Source organism: Lissotriton vulgaris, chromosome 5 (assembly GCF_964263255.1).
Source record: "Lissotriton vulgaris chromosome 5, aLisVul1.2, whole genome shotgun sequence".
Taxonomy (NCBI): domain Eukaryota; kingdom Metazoa; phylum Chordata; class Amphibia; order Caudata; family Salamandridae; genus Lissotriton; species Lissotriton vulgaris.
Genome location: NC_141693.1, coordinates 1,279,112,260 through 1,279,133,683, shown reverse-complemented (window position 1 = coordinate 1,279,133,683; position 21,424 = coordinate 1,279,112,260). Strand labels below are relative to the sequence as shown.

The window sequence follows — 21,424 nt, the reverse complement described above, 5'->3', positions numbered from 1 at the left end:
TTGGAGGATAGACAGGCTAGGGAAGTGGCGGTCTCCACCAGGGAGTTAGGGAACTGTCCGAGTGGGGTCGGCATATTAACAGACCCGACAGTGTTTTCTCCGGGAAGAGATGTAGGGAGAAGTGAGTGTTTTCGCAGTCGAGGATTGGGCTGTCCTTAAGTTGGCAGGTAAGGTGGGCTTTGATGATGATTGCTATGCCGCCTCCTGACCCTTGGGGTCTGTCTAGATGTTTAATTGTGTAGCCCGGAGGAAGGGCTTGAACTATGTCTGGGTCGGAGGATGAGTTGATCCATGTTTCTGTGAGGAACAGCACATCTAAGTCGTTGTTCAGTATTAGATGGTTTAACTCTGTGCTGTGCTTGGGGAGGGATCTGCAGTTGAGCAGAGCCATTTTGATTGTCCTAACTTTAGGAGGTGAATGGGGGGTGAGTCTATATGGGCAATGGTTGCATTTGTTGTACTTCTCTTCAGGAGAGATTGAGTGGAGACAGGGGTCATGGGTACGCATAGCGAGTTTCCGAAGAGTGCTGTAATTGTGTGTGTGTGTGTGTGTGTGTGTAAGTGTATAATTAGTAAACCTTGTTATTTGTGCCGGCCCTATAGCTGTGCAACGGGATTAGGGACACAGAGGGTGGGTATTTCATGTTGCGAATGTGCATTTATTTGGTTGTATGTTTTGTTAACGGCCCAGCATAATAGCAGAGCACCGGAGCTAGGGAGCTGTAGAGGTAGGGTCTTTATTATTGAGTGAATGCGCGTTTTTGTATTATTGGCAGCCGTTTACTAATTTCGTCTTTTTGTATATAGGGTATGGATGTTCGTTTTTGGGGATAGGTTGTGTATGTTTCTGTGTGCTTTTCCACCAGCCCACCAGGATACCAACTCAGTGGTCTCTGACCGATGACCAGCCAGCTGAAAGGTTTCTAATAACGCAGCCAGCTGAGACTCTGCTGTCTAAAACTTGGCGGCTAGCTCCTCTGTAAATGGGGTCAGAGAATTGTGAGTTCAGTGGGGCGGGAGGCTGCCTATTTATGACAGTGTTCTGCTCCAAATCACATTTCTAATTACTTTTTCGTAGATTGATATCTTCCAGCAGTGCAAGGCAGGATGCTGTAGTGGACGCTGGCTCCATGACACCAGACAGTTGTTCTTCCTGGTCATTTCTAAAACTTCCATGAGACATGGTCATATATGACTAGCTCAGCTACTCATGACAGCAAAGGCCCATCTAATCAACTCTTAAATAGACATCCAGTTCCTCCTCAGTGGAGTCATTCTCTCTTTTTTTGCCCCCCGGGACTACATGAGACCTACTCTTTTAAACCTTAGGAATCACTTCCACTCCTAGAGCTCAAAGAAGAGCAGATCAGACCTTTTTATTTTAGATAGTGTAGAAACTTGCTTTTTCTCTGTTCTTCAAAAGCCTTCTTATGCGCCCCCTCCCGCTCTTCCTCCTGAGCCGCAAACAGTGTAATCACAAAGCGAAAGGTGTTGGAGCGCTTCATTATGTTTATAGCTCGGATCATATGCAAATCTCACTTCACACTTTGTGTCTGTGTAATTTACAACAAATATTTACCCTTTTCTCAAATGGCCAGAGTAAAGAGGATTACATCAGAACAAACTACATTAGAGCAGAGAACACTGGAAATAGGAAACAAATTCAAACAAAGAAGATACCCTACACATATCATTGAGGAATCCAAAATTAAACTCACACAGTTAAACAGGAGAACATTGCTACAACCAAGGGCTAAAAAAGAGCAAACCAGAATTGTGGCCATTTCCAAATTCTCAACAGCAAGTACCAAATTCAGGAAAATCATACTCAAGCATTGGTGCATGCTCACCTTGGAACCAGACTTTAATGACTGCTTCAAAGACCCTCCTCTATTTGCCTACACTAGAGCAAGGAACATAGGAGAAATGATTCAACAGAAAACGCGCACAGTGGAAATTTTTCAAGGCACAAAACCATGCTTCAACTGTGGTCATTGTAACAACATCCTCAAAGGCAACACCATTAACCACCCCATGCAAGGACACCAAATAAAATTGAAAGTAAATGCTACATGTGACACATCCAATGTTATATACGGGGTAAAATGCCCATGCGGCAAACTATACATAGGAAAGACTGAACGACGCATCAAAGTGAGAATAACTGAACATAAGTCCAACATTCGACTGAGAAATACCAAATCAATGCTAGCATTGCACTTTACGGAAGAAAAACACAACATTGCGCAGCTAAAATATTTGGTTTTGGAAAATGTCAAAAAATGGAAGGAAGAGACAACACCAAACATCTCCTTCAAAGAAAGAAGTTCTGGATTTATAAACTTTGTACCCAGAGACCGAACGGACTCAATGATAGGATAGAATTTTCTTGCTACCTATAAACATGCTCTCTTGATGCCACTTGGTACGACTGTGAATGTTTAGAAGTTACTAGTATTATTTTTTTCATGTATACATGTGAAATTGTCATTGTGATCCTTACTAACTCAGTGGCTCACCACACTAAGGCACACACATCATTCCCACCACGGGGTTCGAATCGACCATCTCCAATATTATTTTATTATTATTTTTATTTTTGTATCCCGTTTTTCAGCTCATACGATTAGCACACCAAGTTAGACCTATCATCAGTAGTCCCCCCTTAGCAGATACACCTAAAGTTTCTAACCATCGCAGTTGAGATAAACATAGACACCAGCACCAAACTTGAGCCAATTCCCACAACATAGTCTTTTTTTAGTTGTTGCGCACCACGTGATCGCGAACAACCCCGATCGGATAGACTTAATGGCGAACACTCCATTCAATGGCGTCTTCGAACGAAGGTGAACCCACGTTGCTGTGAGAAAGATATTTAACCACCCGTAAACAGGTTAGTTAACCACAAAACCGCGCCTGACGAACGTACTTAAAACCATAGACAGTTACCAACGATTGTTTCCTTATTTTTACCCGCAGCATTCAAATAGCCACGAGTAAAGGCAGGCATGTAAGTCACACGCTGTGGAAGCGTTTTATCTTACTTTGTGCGCTGTTAATGTTTCACTGAGTCCCAATCATTTAACATTCTTAGCCACACCATGATTTTATGCTTTATCCCCCATGTACTGTGAACAGTTGGTTAATGTAACACAATGTATATCACTGTTACTGACACAATGACCTTAAAACATGTTACATAGCTGTTTATTTTCTCTACAGTGTTTTCCCTGATGAAGGGCTATGCATTAGCCCGAAATGCATTGGAAATGTTGATAAAACAATGATGCCTCATTAACAAAAGTATTGAATAATGCAATATGAACTTTTTTGAAAAATAATATAAAGAATAAACAGATCCCTCTTCACATTACGGATAAAATTGTGTGGAATCCTCTTATTTTACTGAGAGGAAAAACAGATGTTCCTCCAGGGATGGTCCCAGTGACCCACTGGAAACACTTCTTTTTAATTTACAACACTTACACATCATCTTCACTTCACTAATTATCACTACTTTAAAAACGTTGCAGGCCGGTCTCTTCTTCTGCTATTTACAATCTAACAAGCGGTCGAGAAGGCACTTTATTGCAATGCAACAGGTCTCGCATTAACAAGAGTTTAAGCTATTAGTATTGTAAATGACAATGCGTTTTATTTATGTTTTAAAACCCAAAACATAAATTAAAGGTGTTGTCATTTACAATGCCAATAGCTCAAACTCGCATGAATGTGAGACCTATTGCATTGCAAATGCTTGTTTCTCTTTTGTTGGCATAGCTCCATTTGGTGTCCCTTGTTACGTTGTCGTGGTTCCTTCCCCAGAAGCTCCCACCTTTATTCGCCATCTTCAGATTTCTTTTCTTTTTTTCTCCTCTTATCTTCTTAGGAGAGGAGGGTGGTTTCACTTGTGAATCCAGAAAATTCTTCAAGCTGCAAAACTACACTGACCGGTAAGAAACTATACATTGTGCAGCTTAAATCTTTTATGGATTCACATCCTGGGCATACATTTTGCAGCAGTTTCTTACTACAGTGGTGGTTGGGTTGAAGATGAGCGTGGATTTGAAAACAGATGCTATAAGACCCATTGTTCTACCCGTGCTTCCTTGTTCATATGAATATCTACACAATAGTGTCTTGTGAACATGTGCACTGATGACCATGTTGGTGCCATACAAATGTCTTGTAGCACAGTAATTGCTAGCAAAGCGACGGTTTATACCTTCTTTCTTTTTGCGTGTGCGCCAGGACTGTTTTATAACATCTGACCTCATTATTGTGGCACAACTGAATAGTCTGGGCTATCCATCTTGAAAATGTGTTCTTGGTAACCAGCCTTCCCAGGAAACTGTTTACAAATGACACAAAGAGGTGCTTCGTTTTCTTGTCAGCCTTTGTCCTTTCAATGTAATACATTACTGCTTACCTTGATTCTAGGGTGTATATGCGTTTTTTTTTTTTTTTTTAAAGAAGCCTGGTATCTGAATACTTTGGTTCATGTGGAACTGAGATAACCCTTGGCAAGAACGGAGGGTCGGTTCCCATGACAAACCTGTACTTGTGCATTTGAAAGTAAGGTTCCTGTAACATGAGTGATTGTAACTCACTAGCTCTGCGCAGTGATGATACGGCTACTAAAATGGCACTATTTAGTGTGAGCAGTTGTAAAGTTGCCTTGTGTAATGGTTCAAAGGATGACTTCATTAATTGGGTGAGCACAATAATTAATTTCCTTTTGGGAGCTGGTGTACTCTTTGAGGGTGCAATTCTTTTTGCTCCTTCTAAGAACCATTTGATGACTGGTGACGTGAAGAGACATCTTTCAATGCTACCCCTTGTGTATGCCACTATGGCTGCCAAATGCACCTTTAAGGATGAATGGGTTAGCTCACACTCTAGAAGGTGTGTTAAGTATTCTCTTTAATAATCCTTTTCTATTTCCCTATATAACACTTTCTAGTTGTTGGTCTTCTTACCTCTCTTAAGATCGCCATTATCTTTTCTGGTAACTTTAAGTGTCTAAATTCTAAGTATTCAGGAGCCATGCTGCAAGGCTTAAAGACTCTGGTTCTGGGTGAAGCACCCTTCCTTTTTGTATTCACAACCGGTCTTGCCTGACTGGTAGTTTGTAAATCCTCCCCTGTGAAAGGTCGATTAGTTATCAGATCCATGTCTATCTTGCCTACTGTGGTGCAATTAATATTAGGGTCATGTTGCTGATCTTGCATTTGCTTATCACCTTGCGAAGTAGTGGTTTTGGGGAAAGATGCAAATAAACCGGACCACTCTATGGACAGTGCATTCCCCATTGAATGTTGATACTGTTGTCTGGAAGAGAAGCGTTGGCCTTTCAAATTCTGGTGTGTTTGAAAGAGATCTATTATCGGGATTCCCCACTTTTGAAAAATTCTTTGCGAGTACTGTTTGGTTCGAGTCCCACTTGCTAGACTATGAGGCTTGTCTGTTTAGTCTGTCTGAGTCTATGTTGTTCTTCCCCGGTAGGTGAATAGCTAAAATCTCTATTTTCCTTTGGATGGCCTGATCCACATCTCTTGTGCTAGTTTTGACACTCCTTGTTTGTCTATATAAAACATCACTGTTGTGTTGTCTGTCTGGATCAATATCAATTTCCTCCAGAGCTCTTTTTGAAAGGCTTTTAAGGTTAGGAATACGGACTTCAGTTCTAGGATGTTGTTGTGCTGTACTGCATCCTGGCCCTTCCAGACTCCTCGGACTTTGAGATTGTTCATGTGTGCTCCTCATCCCAACTTGGAGGCGTCCATTGTTATGGTCACAGCAGGAGTTGGCTGTGTGAATGTTATTCCTTGTAATATATGTGCTCTGTTCCACCATGCTATCTCTTCCTCTATTCTTTGTGTGACAAATACTATATGCTCCCAACTCCTTGTAGTTTGTGACTATTAGCTTTGCAATCTTTTCTGACATGGTCTCATGTGAAGCCTCGTGTTTGGTATTAATGGAATACAATAAGCCATCATTCCCAGCAACTTCCCCACAGTCCTCACTATCAGAACTTGCCCCTTACAGTAGAGTTGAATGCCCCTTCAGAAGTGCCCTTGTTCTCTTTTTGCTGGGAAAAACTTTCGCTTGAATTGAACATTTTCTCCTGTTCTGGTTTGGGTGAGGACTTCTCCCAATGAATTGAGAACCCTAGTTGAAACATAATTATCACTTTCTGTATGTGTTGTTTGCATTTTTTGTATGAATTCGCTCTTGCCAGCCGGTAGTCCAGATATGGGTAGACGTGCATTCCCTGCCTCTGTAGGTGTGTCGCCACTGTTACTAGGCACTTTGTGAATACTCTTGGTGCTGATTTTATTCCAAAGGCCAGTACTCTGTACTGGTAGTCTCCTTTGTTTACCACAAATCTGAGGAATTTCTTGTGGCTTGCATTTACAGGAATGTGTAAATAAGCATCCTTAAAATCTATGGTGGCCATATAATCAAATTGCATTTGAGTTACTACCTCTTGCAGGGTAGTCATTTTGAACTTTTGAGTTCTTATGCACTTGTTTAAAAACCTTAGGTCTAGAATTGGTTTAAGCGACCCATCTATCTTTGGAATTAGGAAATATGTTGAGTAATTGGATTGGTTTCCTTCCCGTCTTTGCACTAACTTTATAGCCTCTTTTGACAGCATCTCTTCTACCTCCTTGAGAAGGTGAGCTGTTTCCTCTTTTGAATGTACCCCTCTTCTTGGCTGTTTGCTTGGAGGGGTTTTAATTCTATGCAATATCCAAAATGTATTATTTTTAAGATCCATTAGTCTGCGGTGATAGTCTTCCACTTCTGCAGGACATTTGTTAATCTGCCTCCTACTTGAGCACAGGAGGTCTGTGCTTGAAAGTTCGATATAAGGACTGTTTACCCTGTTGGTGCTGTCAGCTTTATGTTTGCTGTCCCATTTGACTACCTAGCTGATACTACTGTTGACACGTTTGGTGAGATGTTCCTGCCTGCAAGGAGCCCCTTCCTGTAGGTATTCGTGATGGTATAGATCACCTGTGCATGTTACCTTTGAACTGTGAAGCCCCTATTGACTTCACAGTTTCATTGTCTTTTTTTCAACCGATTCAGGGTCTCGTCCATCGCTCTCCAGAAAGGTTGTTCCCCACTGAATGGTGCATTTAGTATGTTAGCTTGCACCTCCGGTTTAATATCTGAGGTTTTTAAGCAGACATGGCATCTCTCAGTGATCCCTATCTTCATCTGCCTTCCTGATGTTTCTACTGCATCCAATGCCAATTTTAAACACATTTTGGCAAAGTTCTTACCATCCTCCACCAGGTGTGCTGCCCTCCTTTAGTACTGTTCTAGGAGGTGTTTCATTAGCTCCCCTATTTCTTTCCAATGTTGGTAGACATGACGATTCAGCAGTACTTTGGAATTCGTAATATGCCATTGGGTTGCAGCACTCCTTTCCAGCTTTCGCCCCATGAGGACCATTCTTTTGCTTTCCTTATCTGGAGGAGGCCCTGTGGTGCTTGGGACTTTGGCACTTTTCCCGGCAGTTGATGCTGTTATCGACTCTGCCAGGAGCGTTCCTTTTATGTAACTTGGGTCCTTGAAGAATGTTTATACTTCTTCTCTGCCCTAGGAGTGCATGCTTTGCATGTTGTTGGTTCCTTGAAAAACCTCCTTTCCTTGATCTAAGACACTTGGAAGCATTGGTAACAATTGGCTCCTGGACTGTGTAGGCAGGTGAGTTTCTAGCACTTTAAATCTTCCAACTGTGTTCCATATCTCTCTGCTGCTTTCTTTATGACTTGAATATAGATACCAGCATCATCAGGTGGTGATGGTCTTGAAGGGCATGTGTCTACCCCTTCTTCTGGGGAATCTGTTACCAGATCTTGCGATTCTACCTCTTGGTATTCAAAAGTCTGAGAACTATGGAAAACTTTCTCTTCCTCCCCAAACATTTCTTGCTCTTGAACTTCTTGAGGTTCAGAAGTTAAATATGGCTCAGATTCCTCAAGGTCTTAGCCCTGTTGCTCCTTAGAAGTCGAAGACTTGCTTGAGATTCTTCTTGATCTCTGCCACTTGTTGGCAGTCGAGATTTTTGTGTGCTCACTTCGCCAACGAGACCTTAGAAGACAACGTGTTCGGCGAACAGTGTCGGTCAGTTTTCGATCCCTCCTGTTTTGACGTTGATGCGTCTATTCCTTGACCGTCTATCGTAGTCTTAGATTTTTCAGAGGCCTCTACTGCTGTGGTGTCCTTTCTGAAGGATCAGAGGGTATTTTTCTCTGGTCATACTTGCAGACACTGAGTGCTTCAAAGCAGCCTTCGAGGTTTTAGACTCTGATTTTTGTGTCTTGGCCAAAGTCTTTAAGGACGCAAATTCCCTTACCTCTAATTTCGAAGTCTTCTTGGACCCTTGGTAGGATTCACTACCTGGATATCGGCCTCAGCGTACCCCTCTGGATCTTCGGTGACATTCTCCTCTTCGTCGTTGGATGGGCCTAAATCTCGTAGAGAGAGAGTGTAATGTTGGCCCTGCATATTATGGAGGGCTGTTCTCCGACACTGTCTTACCCTAAGAGTCTTTGGGACAAACAGTGAACAGGAGCTGTAATCTTCCCTACAGTGATCTACCGACAGGCAGAGGTTACAGACCGGGTGCTGGTCATTCTTTACAATTTATGGTGGCAGCTCTTGCAAAACTGGAATGGTGTTTTCTCCATCACAGAGTGCAGGGAACCCTGTGCACATTCATTTTCCGTATCCATCGCTAAAGATACCTTGTCCTGGTCCCAGAATTTCTCTGGTATCTTCTTTTGATGACTCCTTCGCTCCATTGTTGGAGATTCTACTGTATGCATCAAGACCCAACGGCGGGAAAAATAATCTGAAGATGGTGACCAAAGGTCTGAGTCTCTGGCGGAAGAACAACGACGTCACAAGGGGCATCAAATCGTGGTACGTTCATGCTCACCAACAAAAAAAGACAATAACAGTAGAAGGACAAACGTTTTTGGGAGAAAATTCCAGACCCAACCAGTAGATGGTGGAATAATGCACAGCATGTGAATCTGGAAAAGATTCATGCTGGAAGAATACTTTTTAACTGTGCCCTGAGATGAGGGCCAAAGAAAGCAAACATAGGAACCTTAAAAAGAGCTGCAGTAGAAGGGTCAATGAGCAAGGGTACTTGGTTGAGGCATGCCTGGCTGCCAGAATAAGATCACAGACTTCGGGAGGAGGGTTGAAAGCGGTCAACTATTACCACAGTCTCCAGGCAAGAAGGTGTAGGGTGCACAGGAGTGCTCTGATCACCACCTCTTCTAGATGGCTGCTCCATGCCAGAATGACACATCTGTCACTACAGTCAGCACTGGTTGAGAAAGGGAGAGGAGTCTACCACTGACCCAATCATGGTTCGTCATCCACCACTTCAGATCTTTTGCAGTTCGCTCTGAAATGGACCATGTCGGAGAGATTCCACGGATGCTGGGCCCACTGGGACGCCAGGTCCCGCTGCAGAGCCCACATATGCACTCAAGCTTGGGTTGGAAGCAGGATTTAGGAGGCCCAACAAACTCTAGTACAGAGGATGAAACATCGGTATCATAGCCTAAATATCCTAGACTCACCGCTAAGGAGGATAGGCCCGAAACTAGTAAACATCCGAGAGGCATTGGTAAGGACAAAGGGGAGCAAAGAGAACTGCAGGTAACGCCTGGGATATGTAAATATGTGTACTGCAAGTCCAATGCTACCATCCAGCCTCCCGCATCCAGGGCAGATGGAACTTGTGCAAGAGTGAGCCTTTTTTCAGGTAGAGATTGAAAAGGCACAGGTCTAGGATATGACAAAGAACTCTGTCCTTCTTGGGCACCAGAAAGTAAAGGAAATAGCAGCTATGACCTACTTTTGATACCAGCATCCTCTCAATGCCTCCCTTGGTCAAGATAGTCAGAACTTCCTGACAGAGCAAGGAGAGGTGGTCCTGCATCTACGTGGTTGTAAGTGGGTGGCATGGGTGGAGGGGTGGTCACCAAGCGGATGGAGTAGCCACTTTGGTCAATTTGCAAAACCCAACAGTCCGATGTTACTGACCACCAGTGGTGTAGGTGATGACATATTTCCCCTCCCCCCCACCCCCCGCCACTGGATACCTATGATGATCAGATGGCAAATTAAAGGGGTTTGGAAGTTTTGGTAAGGGGGGGTTAAACAGACCTGACCTCTGGCTATCTGTACCTCGTGGTCTATACGACCCACGTAGTCTGCCATGAAATGGATGGGAAGCCTGTTGACTGCTCGGGAGGGTATGGGCCCAGTTGGGACACCCTTTCATGGCCACAAAATGGACAGAAGGCATACTGAGGTTAATGAAGGGCCACCAACAAGCGCAAAGGCCTGGCTGTAACTCTGCTGTCCTTAAAGCGCTCCAGCGCTCGGTATGCCTTCTCTGAAAAGAGACAAGGGCCATCAAATGGCATGTCCATAAATTAAGCTTGGACATTCCCTGAAAAGCCAGTGGCTCTTAGCTAGGTGCGGCGCCGCAGGGCCAAAGACAATGAAATCACTCTACCCAGAGTTGGTCATGTCCAGTCCACATCTTATAGAGAACTTTGCTGCATCTCTTCCATCAAAAATATCTTGGGAGAGTATGGCTGGGGCCTCCCCGGACACCATTGGCAGCACTTGTGCATCCGAATCCCAGATTGTTTGGGTATATCCGCCCAAAAGTCACACAAGTGTTTACCGACCACAAAGCAAGGCTGCTGCAAGAGAACATCCTCTTGTCAAAGGTATCCAGCCTCTTGGATTCACTATACGGTGGTGGGGTAGAGAACACACCAGTGCTTACTCTATAGGTGGAGGCTTTGACTACCAACCTCTCCAGGCTGGGGTGCTGAGCAAATAACGTGGTCATCAGGAGCGGGGCGATGGTGACAGGCAACTGTACATGTACATGGTGTGGACCACAGCCCACGTAGGACTTTGGTAAGGGCTTTATTAAAAGGGAGTAAAGGTTCTGATGGGGCGACTTCCAGCTTGTAGTGCCTCTATCAAGAAATTAGTCTTGACTGCCACTTAGAGCAGGTGAAAGTCCAAGACCTCATGCTCCTAACGCACCACCATAGCAAAAGATGAACCTCACTGGCCTATGCCAGTTTCTCATAGAAGTTGTCATCATTCTCATCTAGGGAATGCATATATCTGTAAGGGTCCTCCGATCCTTCCCATTTGGCTCCCTCCCCAGGCCAGTCAAAGGTAAAAGGCACTGGCTCCAGTCCGGAGAGCATGATCCCGGTCGGCACCAGAACCAGCTGCGGACGACGCCCTTCCAGCTCCCTGTCAGGAAGGATGTCGCCATGGGAATTCGAAGGCACCAGGAGCATCAGCACTGGAGCAGGAGCTGAGGAAGGACTCTGTCTCAGCGCCAGCTCCACTGCAGATCCAACATGGGATCCAAGGGCCCGACTGGCACTGAGGGTGAACCTGCTGGAGAGGATTTGGTGGGGGCCTTCCCCAGCCCATTGGGGTCTATAGGTGATCAAGAGTGGCCAGACTGCCCTAATATGAGTGACTAGCCTCATAAAATTGTTTAAACTGGGCGGGGGTTGCTCTGGCTCCGGTAAAGGAAGGTCGGCAGAGACCCTGACTCAGGCTCAGTCAAAGTGCAAGGCCTGGAATGCAGATGCTCCCCGTGCCTTGTCCGAGGACTTCGACAGGCGCAGCTAAGTCGAAGACCTCTGACTTCTTGCGTTTGTGGGACTTACCAGATTACTTCGTGCAGGACAACAATCGCCTGGTGTGGCTCTGCGAAAAGTCTCCAGGCTTTCAGCATAACCGGGATCTTGAGTGTTGCAGGGTCATCAGACATCGGGTGGTGAGGGGCTTGAGGGATCCCTTTCTCAGCATCTGCAGGTACATGGAGTGTCAGTCCTCGCAGGTCTTTGAGATCGGGTCCCACTCCAAGCACCACAAACAAACCAAGTGTGGGTCCGTCACAGACATCTGCCTGTGAAAGGCACCACATGGTTTGAAACCAGATTTTTTTTTTTTAGGGGACATCCTGTCACACCAAGAGAGAAATCTCTACAAAACAGAGGTCCGCAAAGGACGAGAAAATAGGCAGTCATAAAACGACTGAGGGCAGTTCTTCAAGGATCAGCACTATCAGGCAGGGGAAGGAAAACTGATGGCCGCCCACTGGGGTGGCACCTACATGTAATTTTCCGCACTGACAACACAGACGCTGATCTTAATGATGTCATATCCCGGCACACACGGGTACTGCTTGAAAACTGCCAGAACCAGTCTTATGCCTGGGGAATATTCTATGGTACAGATTCTGCGGCTAGAAGTCTTTATCAGATAATAACAGCAAAGGTCTTCCCGCAGGTTCCTCATGTTAGGAGTCAGGCCCAAAGCAATACTTCCTCACCCCCAATGAATAATGCCAAATAACTGAGTAAGTCAATGAACATGGCATAGCAAAGAATTATTCATTTAATGCCTGGGCTGTGAAAGTGTTATGTTTTGCGAAGGTATGGAAAAAAAGGGAAATACCTCTTAATCTGTTGTGATAAAAAAAAAAACTGAATAGGAGAGTGATTAAAGGCAACACACAGAACAGATCCTGGGACAAGATAAACTTGAATGCATACCCAAGGTAATCATTTGGACTTAAGTGTAGGGCACAGAACTGAGGGCCTTTCCTGTTTATGACTGAGGCAAGGAAATTCATGTAAGGACGTCTAAAGCTGGAAAAAACCATGCCCGTCACTCTAGGGAGAAGTTCCCATTTTTAATCCTCCGGGAAATTTAAGTAATCCATTTTCACATTGAGGATGCTCGCTACAGGGGCTACCAAAAGGAAAACATCTGCTTCAGACCAAAGGCTCACCAACACAACTGCCCTGTATTTTGATGTAACGAATATTGGTAGTGTGTGAAAAGTATTTGAACTACATTCCACAGAAAGGATGGAAGAAAGTCTCAGGGCCAGGTGGACAGCCCACAACCCTAGCACACAAACGTGCTGCCACGGCTTTAATGTGAACCAATGTCCAAGCATCGTCATCAACCACATATAAGCACTGCAGCCCAACGAGGAAGCATCCGTGACAGTTGCCTAAAACTGAAACTAAGGCGAACTGATAGAGTGACCAGAGGGGCACATCTGCCAACTGATGTCCAGGGAGACATTATGGAAATATCTATATGTACAGTGGCAGCTTCTCCGCTAAGGCGGAGGAGCGTTGTCCCACTGCGTTATTGCAGTGAAACAAAGGGAATATAAAATGATAATAACTTGTGTTATTATAATTTTATTTTCTCTTTCTTTGCCAGCTTTGCATGAGGGGGCAGGGGAGTAGTGGTAGCACCCTCCTAAGTGAGTAATGACTGTTGGCCACCCCTCTCGGGTCGTCCAAAACGGTCTTGCGCACATCGCATGTTCTCCATGCAGGCTGAATCACAGCCTGCATGGAGAACACACCCAGGCTCCTAGTCAGCGTCTGAGTGCCGGTACACGGCACTCAGACCAATCAACGCTGCTCAGGGAGTGTTGTGAATTGCAGACTGGGAGCCTGGGTGTGCTTCCTGTTGAGGTAGAGTGAGGAAGGATTGTGGAGGAGAGATGTAGTGAGAAAGTACATTTTAATTTTATTTGTTTTACCCACTTCCCACCACGTCCTCCCCCCTTCTTGCCCCTGCCCTCCTATCTCCAATCCATACAGGCCACCGCTGTATATGTAACCTGAGAGGCTTACTTGATGATAGATGAGAAAAACAAGGACCCCCTGGGTAGCAGTAATATACAGACTCCTAGGGCAGGGTAATAACCTATGTGGGTAAAAGATCCTAGGCCATCAGCTAAGTAAGTGAACAATTAGTCTAGAACCAGTGGTAAAAAGAACAATCAAATATGAAATTTATATTAAAAGTATATATTTAATCAGCATAAATAAAAATCATATAGAGACTCACCAAAAGTCAAACTATATGATAAGGTAAAATTATGATTCATAAAGAAGCATCAACAGGTTTTATAAACAATAAGTACATAACATATAAATCATACAAGTTACAATTAAAACAATTCATTCAAAGTTGTCATTGGCATAAAAAGTGCTGAAGAAATATTTATTAAAACTCAAATGATGATGGAGCCAGAGTCACCTTCGGCATCACTGAAGGTCTCTAATTTGCTATTTGGCATATAGAATCAACAGGATTCATGAGGTGCCTGATCATGGGCAGCCACATTAAAAGTGTTTTAAAATATAAAAAAAATTCAAAGACAGCCGCCCATGCATACACAACCACGAGTGACCATCTTCCAATGGTCTGTGACAAAGTATTTAAAAAGTCATTAAAATGGGTGCTCTGACATCCCCAAGCACGGATGGACATCTTCGAATGTTATTTGTTGAACTTTAATTAAAAGCTACACAAAGGGAAAAAAGCATTGGCAAAGCCAATCGTTCTGCAGCCAAAGTCAGATGAATTGGTTTTGTCAAATGCTTGTTAATTTCAAGGGTTCAAAAGCTGGCACATGCCCTGAATATTTTTTTTTTTATTTACATCCAAAGAAAGACTTCTCTAAAAGTTACCAAAACTAAACTTTTTGAGGTGTTAGGAATTCCACAGTGTGAACACGTGGACATGCTTTGAAGGCACTAAGGATTGAATTGTGTCCACAGAAAAGAACTTTATTTGTGGCGCAATAAAAAAAAAAAGAGGCCATTAGACCATACAGAAAATGGCACAATGTTATTTTGTAAAAATGTAATCGGAATACAAGAACGCAAGAAAACTGAACAGGGGCTTCAAAGCTTAATGAACACACTTACATCCTCGCCCCAATAAGAGATGCCGGTGGCTCGTCTCCGCTCTTTGGGTCGTCGTCGGTCTCGTATTGACAACTTGCTTGGCGACTTGTCGTCAGACTCTTTGTCTTCTTCAGGAAGTGACACTGGCCCTATCAAAACACAATAAAAACATGTTGTTGATCTCTTAAACAAAAAAAAGATACGCTCCGAAGTTTCAACTGGAGTTTTGGAAAAAAGTTCCTTCGTACTAGTGAAGAGTGTAAAGTTTTGGAAGTTAAATAAATAGTTAATCTTAATTGTAGCATAGACCATCTAAATATGCAATTTTTTACAATTCAGGAAGGGAAATCTTTCATGTTCAACAGTTACTCAGACCTTTATTTACAGGACTTCAAAGCTGTGAAATAAATAACTCTTCCAGAGCTGGCTCAAAGTAAAAACACAGATGCTAACTAGTGCTTAATTTGTGTCTGTGGTTTCCGCTCTGCCTCCCGTCGACAAGTGCACACCTGGCTGGCGAGTGGATTTCGGGTTTGTAATGGGGAAGGCAAGTGGGCTCTACAGAAGCAGTCTTTCTTTCTGCGGATGCCACACCTTCCCCCTCTCTTGGAGAGCTTCTTGAGGGAAGGGGGGGGGGGCTGGAGTCTTCATGTATGTTGCGGTTCGCGTGGGCTGGCCTTCAGCAGCACCCTATTGGCTGATGGGGTGGGTGTTTATGTTTGCTTCGTTCGTCATCAGATGCAAACAGAGGGACATTATGCAAAAGGAGGGAAATTATGCAAAAGGTGGGAAATTATGCAAACGGATGGAAATTGTGCAGGACACATGTGCATAACATCTGCAGCCCCCTGAATGTGCCAGTTTTGAATAGGAGTCAGATTTGTGGTGAGTTGGTCCCTTGTACCGGTCTGTTGCTCAGCAGTAAGCTTCTGGCAGTGTGGTTCTCGAGTCTGGCACATTGTCCCTCCATGGGGTTTCCTATGGCCGTGGTGGTTTCATTCTTTCACGTGGGCTGCAACTCGGGAGAGAGGTGAGTCATGGATGTTCTTTGCTTCTCCCATTCAGTGCAATGCACCGGAGCCCAAGGACAAAGTCTCTTACTAGGTTGCATTGGACTGGTGGGGGAGGCGTTTATCTGGGATCTATGTGGCTGCAGGGTGCTGGAGACTGGAGCGTGGTAGTCGCTGCTTGTTTTATTTTGGAGAGGCAGCATCGGTATGGGGATTTTATCTTAGCTCTGGATTTTCGCATTGTGGTTGTGTCAAACTCTGCTTGATTTTGGGGGGTGTAGCAAGGCAGTGAGAGCTAAGGTGAAGTCCTGCACTGTCATCGGGACTCCCATTTCCAGTGCTTGGTTTGGGCCGGTGGTTGCAGGTGGTGCTCACTGGCACTGGTTTTTGAGGACTGGGACAGAGTGAAGAAGGCGAGGGTGGGAGAGGGGACAGAGGGTGGAGGCGAGGGATGGAGGGCAGAGACAGGGGACAGTGCAAGTGTGTAACAGAGCCTGCAGGTAGAGTGGGTGGAAATGGAGCATTTGGCGGTCGCTGACGTGGGTGTCGGTCCCGCATTCAGAAGCACTGGTGGCAAGCTTTTGAGGGCGGCCTTGAGTCCCGGCACTTATTGTTTCACAAATTAATCATGGATGCCGACGTACATACAGGTCACACTGGCACCAACACAAACTGCCTACATTTCCAGGAGAAACCAAATGGAGAACAACCATCACTAAACAGATAGTGTGTGTGCGTTTATGTAAGAATATGGAGGGAGCGGCTGCCGAGGGCTGGGTGGCAGACTACTTCTGGCTTCCATTTAGAGGTCAGAATGAGCTGCGTCCACGTCCTCGCACAACTTGGGAACTCTGCGCAGAACGTTGGCTGGGATGCAGTTGGCGCAGCTGAGAGGCAAAAGCTAGACTGGCCACGGGGTGTAACTGAGAGGCTCAATGATCTGGCTGTAGCACAAGAGTCGTTGAAGCACTCCAAGGCCGAGTCTTCCTTCCCTCCGAAGAGACGAGATCAGTCAAAGGGCATGCTCTTCAAATTAGCCTGGGCATTGCCTGAGAAGGCAGATGCTCTTAACCAGGTGTAGCGCCGTAAGGTCACTGTCAACTAAACTGCTCTGACCAGTGAATAAGTCGTGATAAGGCCAAACCTAATGGTGAATTTTCCTGCATCTCTCCCGTCCTTCACCGCCTGGGAATGTACAGCCCGGGCCTTCTTCGGTATATCTGGCAGCACTTGCGCAACCATCTCCAAAAGGGATTTGGAGAAATGGTCCAATAAGCATGCGGTATGCAACAACCGCAATGCCAGGCTGGTGGAAGAAAACATTTCTTCCCAAGACTTTCCAGCCTCTTGGATCCAAATTCCTCATACTAGTCCATATGTTCTACAGATTGATTGTGGTGTTCTAAAGGGTCTATAGACCCTTTAGAACACCACAACCATAGGCCAGTCCTCTCGCGTGCCTGAAAAGTCCTGAAAATGACCAGGACACAACATAGAACCTCTGCGTTCTACCGGCCCCAGAGTTGGCGTTGAGTAACGCAGATCCAACTCATTCGGTCCGGACTCATCTATTGCTTCCCTCTTGCACTCTGTGGTCTATTTGCTGTCCATGCCACTTGCTCTTTGGTCTGCTTGATGCCCATACCCACCTTCCGTCCATTCTCCATGTGCATGCCCATGCCCCTTTCCAGTCACTCCTTGGTCTGTGGTGCTGCCTCAGCTCATGTTGGTCTGCCCTCGTTAGTCAGCATGCTGACCATGCCCTCCTCTTGTCTGCCCTCGCAGCCGACCATGTCCATCCCACTGCCCCTCCCACGTGATCTTGGCAGTCTACTTTCTGCCCCTGCTGGCCTACCCTTTGTAGTCAGCTTGCTGCCGCTACCCCTATGTACTACGTTTTCCATTTGCGTTCCCCAGCGCCTCCCTCATTTTTTATTTTTTTTAAAAACAATTTTTATTGCAGAGTTAAATACAGCATGTAGCAATACACTTATGATCATGTCGCGCGGAGTCGTTTCTTTCTCGTCCCCATCCGGAATCCTCGTACACAGCCATTTAGCCCACAACCCGGAGGGTCGGGCGGCGTTACTCACTTCCATGTTACTCTCTTAACTGGGCCGTCCCGTTTAATCAATAATTGGGTTCCTCCGCTCTCTGCTTTTGTTTTTTACCCCGCTCCCTTCTAATATCCTTCGAGTTACATCAGTATCCCTGCTACTATCTTACCCCCCTCCCTCACCCTCCCCAAGTGTCTGCGCCTACGCCTGGTGCTGGAACATGAGGCAGTGGTGTGGGACTTAGAAGTCTTGCGGTACTCGCTGCGTGTGTGTGTCTGGTACTGGTACGGGGTTCTCTACCCTTTCCATCGGGGCTGTCGGGTCTTCAATCTCCTCCTCCGACTCTTCTCCCACTACGCTATCTCTCAGTGCTTGGGCTAACATTTCCCATGCCATCGCTGCGTCCTGCGCTTTCTCGTCTGGCCTCCGGCGGGCTAGTTGGTATCTAATCGTGCTCTCCGCCGTTGCCCACTTCAAAAATTCGTTCAGCCATCTCCTATGTGTCGGCCCTACTTTCGATTTCCACCCTTTGGTCAGCTCCCTTTTGGCTATAAGGAGGCCCATGTCTATGAATTGGCTCGTGAGCTTGTTCTTGCGTGTGTGTGGGAACCAGTGTAAGATTGTGACCGCGCTGTCGTACTGCAGTTCCCTGTCCGCTATTGCATTCAGCGTGTCTCCTATCCCCCTCCAATATTCTTGTAGGTGAGGGCAGTCCCTTAGCATATGTATTAAATCTGCCTCTATCTGATTGCATCTGGGGCTTCCCGCGTCCTTCACCCCAAAGAAAGTTGCTCTTTTGCTCGGGGTAAGGTAGGCCCTGTGGAGGATGTAAAGGTGAATGAGTTGGAAGCGCGCATTTCTGGTGCTCTTCCTAGCTCGCCGCACTAGTTGGGACCATGTTGTGTCTGGGATTTCTTTCTGCAGGTCTGCCTCCCATTTATTTTTAAGCGCTGTGAGGGATTGTATGTTTTCGGAATGTATTCTAGAATAGAGACACGTGACTGCTTTGACCGTCCCTGCAGCCATCATTGTATATTGGCACGCTAGTGTCGTCTGTGGCTCGATCAGTCCCTCTCCCCAGTGTGCCTGTATGGCTCTCACTACCGCCGCGTGCATTAAATAGTCACCCCTCGGGAGGTCGTAGCGCTCTTGTAGGGTCTGGTACGGTACTAGTACTCCATCATCATAGAGGTCCCCTACCATCTGTAACCCTGCCTCTTCCCACACTTGTAGCCCTGACCAGTCTCCTCCATGTGGCAGCGCTGTCACCATGCCCAATGGAATTTCGGGCGCGTATGGGTGCCTGGGCCCAGCTCGCTTCTGCGAGTGGTTCCAACACAGTCGAAGCGTCCGTTTTTCTTGGGACAGTCCTCTGAGTACTAGTTTTTGCTGTAGGGTTATATATGCTAGGACATGGTGGGGAATGCCACTCTCCCTCTCCCGCTCTGGACCTCGGTAGACCCTCGCCACTTCCAGTGTGTAGTATTGTAGTTGGGCCGCTAAGTAGTAGAGCTCAAAGTCTGGGACCGCCAGGCCCCCCTCGTCCTTCGAGCGGGTCAGCGTCGTCAGTGCTATTCTACGCCTGCCCGTCCCCCACAAGAAGGATACTATCGACGACTTCAGCCGTTTAAAGATTGCTCCAGGTTTCCATACTGGGAGGGTCCGGAAGAAGTACAAGAGTCGTGGCAGGGCTAACATTTTTTGAAGTGATACTCGGCCCGTCATGGACAGAGGTAGGGTGCCCCAGAAGGACATACTGCCCTGCAAGGCACTGATACACCGTACGATGTTGCCGTCCAGAAGATCAGCAGGGTCGTGAAATATGTGCACTCCTAGGTAACTCAGGCAGTCGGGCTCCCATCTAATCAACGGGTGGGTCTGGGGGAGCGCCTCTCCCCTCCGCAGGGGGAAGAGACAGGTCTTTGTCCAGTTTACTCGTAATCCAGAGATGTTTCCAAAGCGTGCCAACAGTCTCTCGGCACCCTCTACAGCTTCCTCAGCATCCTCTAAAAAGAGGAGGTCATCTGCATATAAGGAGATGAAGTGGTGTGCTCCTCCTGATTCCAATCCGTTGCAGTGTTCGCCCCGCCTAGCCATTGCCGCAAGAGGTTCCACTGCGAGTGCAAACAGCAGGGGGTAAGTGCACATCCCTGTCTGGTTCCCCGATTCACATCGTATTGGTCCGACACCAAGGGTCCGACCCTCACTCTGGCTTTCGCTGACGAGTATAGCACCTTCGTCCATCCTATATATGCCTCTCCTAATCCAAAACTCCTCATCACTCTATAGAGGTAATCCCATTCCAGGCTGTCGAAGGCCTTCTCTATGTCGACCGCCAGTACTAGGGGAGCCCGTGCATCAGGTGGTGGGGCATCCACCAGCCTGATGAGTCTACGGATATTGTGTGTCGTGTTTCTTGTGGGTATAATTCCTGACTGGTCCTTGTGGACCAGGTCTTGCATGTGGGCCAACAGTCTGGTAGCCAGAACTGTACTCAGAATCTTGTAGTCTGTCGTCATCATAGATAGTGGACGGTAGGATGCCGGGTCTGTGCCTTCTCTTCGAAGCTTTAATAAGGGGATCATTATGGCTTCGCGCATTGAGCGGGGAAGTCTACCCTTATCTCTAGCCTCATTATATATTACTTGAAGTCTCGGGGCCAGTTGGTCCAGATATTTCCCGTAAAATTCAATGGGCAATCCTTCTATTCCCGGTGTTTTGTTACGCGCCATGCGCTTTATTGCTCCTCTAATTTCTGTCAAGTCTATTGGGCTGCCTAGGGTTTCAGCTTCTTCTTGTTCCAGTTGGGGCAATTGTAGGTCGGCCAGAAAGGCATCCATTGCTTCATTCTGGTTCTTTAGCTCGCTCCTATACAACTTCTCGTAATAGGATCTAAAGCAGTCCAGTATATCCGGTTGTGTCTTATAGATGTCGCCTCCACTCCCCTTGAGGGTCATAATCGGCTGACTGCTCCGACTGGGGTTTGCCAACCAGGCCAAAAGTGTACCTGTCTTATCCCCCTCCGCTAAGGTCTTCGTTAGATACGTTTTATAGTCGAAGCTGCGAAGGCGCTCCACCTCCACCGCCACTGCCTCTCGCGCCCCACTGACCCTTCCCTGAAGCTCAGGGTGATTAGGGCGCTCCCGCTCTGCCTCCCTCAGCCTCTGCTCAGCTTTATCCAAGTCGTCTATTAGCGTCCTGCGTGCTCCCGCAAATTTCCCTATGCAGTGCCCTATTATTACTATTTTAAACGCGTCCCACTCCATGGCTCTGGATGAAGCGGTACCCTCATTCTCTGCAAAATACTGAGAGATCCTGTCTCTCAACGCTTCTTGAAAGGGCGGGTCATCCAGCGTGTCCGGCCGTAGCTGCCACGTCGGAATCCATGTGATTTCGTTCATCCAATCTAGCGTTAAAAGTATGGGGTTATGATCGGATATCGTGCGTGCTAAGTATTCAGTCCGGGCTACTGTCGGGAGTACCGTCTGTGAGCATAGGAAGGCGTCGAGGCGAACATGGAGGTCGTGGATGCTGG

General features: G+C 46.3%; 1 protein-coding gene across 7 annotated transcripts in view; it reads right to left on the bottom strand.

The window, feature by feature from the left end:
* Positions 1-21,424, bottom strand: part of PPP1R12B (protein phosphatase 1 regulatory subunit 12B) — an 880,212-nt gene that overhangs the window by 322,161 nt on the left and 536,627 nt on the right. For all 7 annotated transcript variants that reach the window (XM_086923137.1, XM_086923132.1, XM_086923136.1 and 4 more), the window contains one exon: positions 14,844-14,971. In XM_086923137.1, coding sequence (XP_086779263.1) covers positions 14,844-14,971 — 128 coding nt within the window. The remainder of the gene's footprint in view (positions 1-14,843; positions 14,972-21,424) is intronic.